This window comes from Macrobrachium rosenbergii, chromosome 41 (assembly GCF_040412425.1).
Source record: "Macrobrachium rosenbergii isolate ZJJX-2024 chromosome 41, ASM4041242v1, whole genome shotgun sequence".
Classification (NCBI taxonomy): Eukaryota; Metazoa; Arthropoda; class Malacostraca; order Decapoda; family Palaemonidae; genus Macrobrachium; species Macrobrachium rosenbergii.
This window is the reverse complement of record NC_089781.1, coordinates 38,435,079-38,441,279: the sequence shown is the minus strand read 5'-3', so window position 1 is coordinate 38,441,279 and position 6,201 is coordinate 38,435,079. Positions and strand designations below refer to the sequence as shown.

The window sequence follows — 6,201 nt, the reverse complement described above, 5'->3', positions numbered from 1 at the left end:
ATATATATATATATATATATCAGTAATCAGTGCTACATACAATGACAAAATAACGAAGACATGATGATAAAATTATTGAAACATTTCCTTATTCCATAAGACGCTTTTACAAAAACATACTTTCTCGGTGTCTCCATTAGTCTTACACGCCTCAGAATTATACATATCAAGTATGATTATAATTGTATCATATTTTCGATTCCCCGAGATCCTTCATATCAACAGCAGCCTGTCCGTTCATCACAGGAGCTGCTTTGCCTGTAGGAGCAGTTCCTCCCAACTTGGACCTTCTGAAGTTCTCGTAATGTCTGAGAGCCGTGACGTCGATGAGGTCCTGCATGTGCGTCCTTGTTCGGAAAAGAAAGAAACGTTTTAGGAAATCTTTTCTCCAGTAGTCAGGCTTCACCATCAGGCTGTTATCATAAAGATAAGGATACTGTACTGTCCTTCAGAGGAAACGTTTACAGTGAAAGCATCATTTAATCAAAGGAGAGGTAAAATTACCCAGACACTTATGCTAAAACTACATTAATAAATAACAAAAAATTATAACTTATACCAGTCTTCATGCGGGGGACACCAAGAAATAAAAAAAAAAACTTTACCAGTGAAAATATTATGATGATTGGCAAGCATAGAATATATAATCACATTCCGTATATTCATTCACTATATGTCTACTAATCAGAATGCTTTAAAGCAACAATAGTATATATATGTTGTACCGGATTTGCCTTTCCTTTCCTCGGGCCTTGTACTGTAGAGATAAGGACATTTGGTACTACTGAGCTTATCTTGTTTGATAAGCCTATGAACAGCCTGGGTTCTTTCTTCCCAACCTACACGTGCCTCATCTTTCACATCGATCATAGTGTGAGGAATAATCCTACACATTACTACTAAATCAAATGTATACTTCTGTCTCGAAAAGGGGTGTGCTCAGTTACATAGGTATTTTGTAATAATATGCTCACAGTAATCGAGATGGAACATTATAGGAAAAATTTTAGGGATAAAAAAGATATATATGTATATATATATATATATATATATATATATATATATATATATATATATATATATATATATATATATATTAGGTAGATAGATAGATATTTGATATAATATATATGTATATATAATATATATATATATATATATATATATATATATATATATATATATATATATATATATATATATATATATATATATAGCATATATTTGTAATTATATGTACTTAAATCCAAATGACACCGTTTAAGTATATTTCACATGGAAAACATTGCCAGTACGGAGCTTATGCAGTTCAACATTTGTTTACGTATGACTCTATCACTGTGAATAATGAAAAACATGACGTGTGAACATTTTTTGCAAAAAAAAAAGACAAAGCTCTGGAATACATATGCAAAATCAGAAATAATGAAAAAAAATAATAATTTATCCCTTACATCTAACTTACAGAAGATTTTGAATATTAAGCCATCATCAGTAAAAGATAACGAAGAATTTCACTTTTGCAAATTATATTTATTCGCTACAATATGGCACTTTTGATGCTGGACATTCAAGCAGGATTAACTTTGGAGATCTAAGTTCTTTACATCATATCTGAGCTTTCTAAACATCCTTGGGTATTTCCCCCATCGTTTCCTTGAAAAGGTTTTGATTTTATGGCTTAAGTTCATATAGTTCATGAAGGCTTCCAAAATGATATATACAGTATACATATATATATATATATATATATATATATATATATATATATATATATATATGTATATATATATATATATATATATATATATATATATATATATATATATATATATATATATATATATATATATATATATATATATATGTATATATATATATATATATATATATATATATATATATATATATATATATGTGTGTGTGTGTGTGTGTGTGAGTGTGTGTGCTTATATGTCACTAAATAGCGCGTAACACTATATTTAGCCAAGGCCACGGTACTGAAAATGTGTTGAAATAACACGAAAGCGCTCAGTACTCCTTCTTTTATTTTTCCTGTGGTCTTGGCTGAATATATATATATATATATATATATATATATATATATATATATATATATATATATATATATATATATATATATGTGTGTGTGTGTGTGTGTGTGTGTGTGTGTGTGTATGTGTGTGTGTATGTATAACTGAAACACGAAAATATGGTGGTCAGTCACCTTCCTTGTATAATCTTTTAATTGTCCTGTCCCTGCTTCTGAGCTGTTGGGCCTAATACTTTGCAAAACCCCTTAAATATTTAACCGTTTTGGTAGGTCTACTAATTATTCAATTTTGTTGGATCCCAGATACATATTTTTTCCTTTGAAATCTCGATCTGTCATTTATACAAGCTTTTTTTGTAAACTTATTTTTATATTTCTTCAATCTGCTAAGTAAAGGACAAGAAGTCGAAAGGCCTTACAGTACTCCATTGTCTCTCTTTCCTTCGTGGATTTTGTCTTTATATATATATATGTGTGTGTATGTATGTATGTATGTATACATTATATATATATATATATATATATATATATATATATATATATATATATATATATATATATATATATATATACCACACATATATATATACATATATAATGTATATGTGTGTGTATATATGTACGTATGTATATGTGCGTGTGAGTGTAATATTTATGTAGATTAACGGAGACAAAGGTATGCATATTCCGTATGTCAGTGGCACATAATGTGTACCTGCGAGCACTTTTTTTTTTTTTTTACAACGAAGTCTGACCAAGCATTTAGAGTATTTCATTTTGTGTCTCATGTCTTATTAATATCCTAAGACCCCTTCTTGTTTCATTCGTATTTGTCCAGTCTCGTAAGTGCTCGGTTTCCTGTTTTAACTTGGTCTCTTACAATGGCAGAGTAGAGGCTGTGGTGCTCACCTGATGAGCATATCTCGCATGTAGGCGAAGTCGTTGTGAGATTTGTTTTCCACTTCCACCAGACCCCAGTTGGACCGCCTTCCCATGACCTTCCTCCCGTGCAGCTCGTGCCAAGTGGTGCTGCCTACCACGGCAAATGGCAGCCTCTCCTGAAGAACAATGCGGTGTTAGTGCCTCTGTAATAGTCTAAGACAAACGTACCTAGCCATTTCCATTCTTCCCTTATAGATAAAAGAAAATGGTGAGTATTAGTTTCTCAGAAGGGTATAGTTTCCTTCGAGATTAATCTTTCTGGAATATTAAAAATTATAGGCATATCTTTGACAATTACTTTTAATGTTACAGAAAGATTCTATCTTTATCAAGAGATTTATCATGCTTAACTGATACCACGAGCCACCTTGTTCACCATAATTAAACTTAAAATTATGAGATAACATCATTTTCCACAAAGAGGGATAAAAAATGGAATGTAAAACCACTAAGTAAACTGGATTTGCATTATTTAAACACCCGCAAAAACTATTCCATAATCCTTCAAATATTTGCTGTAATTTGCGCTTCCAAATTTTAGGAACATTTTTCAAAGATAACAGGACTTTATACAGATTTTTCTATGACAGACTACAGATGAAAATCCCACCGATACCTAACGGCAGACAGGGCAAGAATATCCTTAAAACTTAGGAATGTCCTTCTCTCTCAAAGCCCTGCATTCATTGTACATAACTAATTAGTTTGGCCGAAATGACATCTTGAGAACCTCTCACCCTGATCTTAGCATTGTCTTGAGCATCTTCCGGATCCTCATAGTCCTTCAAAGGGTAGATGCGAATTCCATGGTCCTGCAGGTCAGCTCGAATTCGTTCCTTAAAGGCAACTCTCTCCTGGAAGATGGAAAAACATCATAAAGCCAGCACATTGTGAACTCTGTTGAAAATACCTTCATCAATAAAAGGAAATAAGAGTAGAAAATCTTCCTCTCTTCCTTACATCTCATGTACTCAGCTTAATTATTCGCCCACTTTTCTTCAAATTTACTGCTGGCAGTAAGGGACGTACAATATATTTTACATTCCACAGGCATTTTTAAGGGGTGAATATATATATATATATATATATATATATATATATATATATATATATATATATATATATATATATATATAAATATATATATAATCAGTGTCACATGTACAAATGTCCTATGATTATTAAGACCTGAGAATATATGCTGATATCAAATAAAAAAATCTAAGAAGTAATATTCATAAATAATAGTATCTTTGATAAGAAGCTAATCTAAACTAAAGAAAATTTCTAGGACTATAACTCAGGGCATATTCGTTGTTTTGTATTCTACCTGTGAAGCGATAAGCCTTTCTTCTTGTATTTTGCTCAGTACATGGGCACAGGTTGATCACTGTGAACTTGATGTACGTAAAAACCTGTCGGTAGATTTTTCTGAAAATATGACAATAATTTCACCTGATTTTTCTTAAACAGGACACTCTAGTCCTGAGAAGGAGAACCAAACCTCACATTTCCGAACAAAATGTTGTGCTCTGCAAAACTTCTATTTGTTTTCGCTAGCTCAGCCCGCGTAGTCACTAGTAAATATTTATGGAGACTGGCAGCTTTCGGTGTTGCACGGACGTAAACATCAACCATTGACACCCAGTTGTTTAGAATAAAGAGACATCATTCCAACGAAGAAAGATGCTGTTCATTTCTATTATTTATGTTTAAAGTTGAGTTAGTATATATAGGCCACTTGATCTCTACAGTATCTTCACGTTATTTGCTTCAGTTCTGAAAAAGCTGAAGCTGTTTCCGTTTAACTAAATATTTTCCTAACAGTGATTTTAAAAATGTGTTTCTGATTCACTTCTTAGTTTTCTCCTTTCGAATTCATTCGTAGATGAAATCTCAGGCATTAACAAAACATTCTATAGTCATCAACTGTTATCCATAATTCGGAACGGAATAAATATGCAGAGTGGGAAATTAAACAACATTTCTGTCATCTTTTCAGGAAATTCTACCACCAGGTTTTTATATATATCAAGCTTACTCGATCAACCTGTGATTATGGCCTTTATGAAAGTACACACGAAAAAGCCTAATCGGTTCATTGATAACAAATGGAAAACAACGAATATGCTCTAAATTTACAGTCCTCGAAAATTTCATATATGCACTTTATCCTTGCCATAGTAAATAAATATAAACTATTTTTTCTTGCTTGAAAAAGTCCAAGTGAAAAAAGGCACCGTCGTCATGTCTAACTTCAGAGTCAGCATTTCTCCCGGAGAGCTGAAGAGTTCATTTCGCTCATTGGTATTCCATACTACGGCTAAAACCGAAGGCCAATAGAATCTAAAATTTCCACTACGGTTAGCACTTTATAAGCAATATCTTAAAAACATACTCTTCATCATATAAAGGAGTGCAACAAAGGTCTGGTAACCACTGGAATATTTTCTTCAGAACGATATAGACATGGAGGAGAAAAGATGACCATATAACAACACTTCATCTCCTTGATGAAGGTTTTCCTCACCTCTATTGTCAGTGTGTCAGCCTTGGCAATAATGGGCACCACATTAGCTATCTTATCTAACCGCTGCAGCACCTCGATGTCCAGGGAACTTAATCTGAAAAGGAGAAATCAAGAAGATGAGTCTCTCTCTCTCTCTCTCTCTCTCTCTCTCTCTCTCTCTCTCTCTCTCTCTCTCATACACAAACACACGTACACGCATTGCAATCTCAGAAATATTTTTCACATTCTACCTTTATTCATATTACATGGACAATGTGTATTTTTCATTATCTTTCATATTCCTTAGAATTCTTTCAAGTTACTAAAACATAGCTTAATACAAACTCGAAAAACTACAGTGGTTATGTTAAACTTGAGCAATCGCCAGTCAGTAAAACAACAACAGCACTTCTGTTACAGAGTATTTGTTAAACCTCAGGACCTGTTAGTGATCAAGAATTGTAACCTTCTGGGTACGTTCCTTTGAACAAAGGACATTTCCGCTCACTTGTAATGTAAAGGACGCCCTGGCATGACTCATCTCCCTGGCATGAGGGTTATTGGATCTCATCCATTACTAATTCTCTCTCTCTCTCTCTCTCTCTCTCTCTCTCTCTCTCTCTCTCTCTCTCTCTCTCTGTGTGTGTGTGTGTGTGTGTGTGTGTGTGTTTACACATCTAATATACGTAAACACTCC

The 6,201-nt window shown here is 33.0% G+C and overlaps 1 protein-coding gene across 3 annotated transcripts in view; it reads right to left on the bottom strand.

The window, feature by feature from the left end:
- The window catches only part of LOC136826815 (septin-9-like), a 106,106-nt gene continuing 99,905 nt past the window's right edge, over positions 1 to 6,201 (bottom strand). For all 3 annotated transcript variants that reach the window (XM_067084264.1, XM_067084262.1, XM_067084263.1), the window contains 4 exons: positions 5,526 to 5,619; positions 3,733 to 3,849; positions 2,963 to 3,111; positions 1 to 347 (listed from right to left, as the gene is read on the bottom strand). In XM_067084264.1, coding sequence (XP_066940365.1) covers positions 188 to 347; positions 2,963 to 3,111; positions 3,733 to 3,849; positions 5,526 to 5,619 — 520 coding nt within the window. In that variant the 3' untranslated portion in view covers positions 1 to 187. The remainder of the gene's footprint in view (positions 348 to 2,962; positions 3,112 to 3,732; positions 3,850 to 5,525; positions 5,620 to 6,201) is intronic.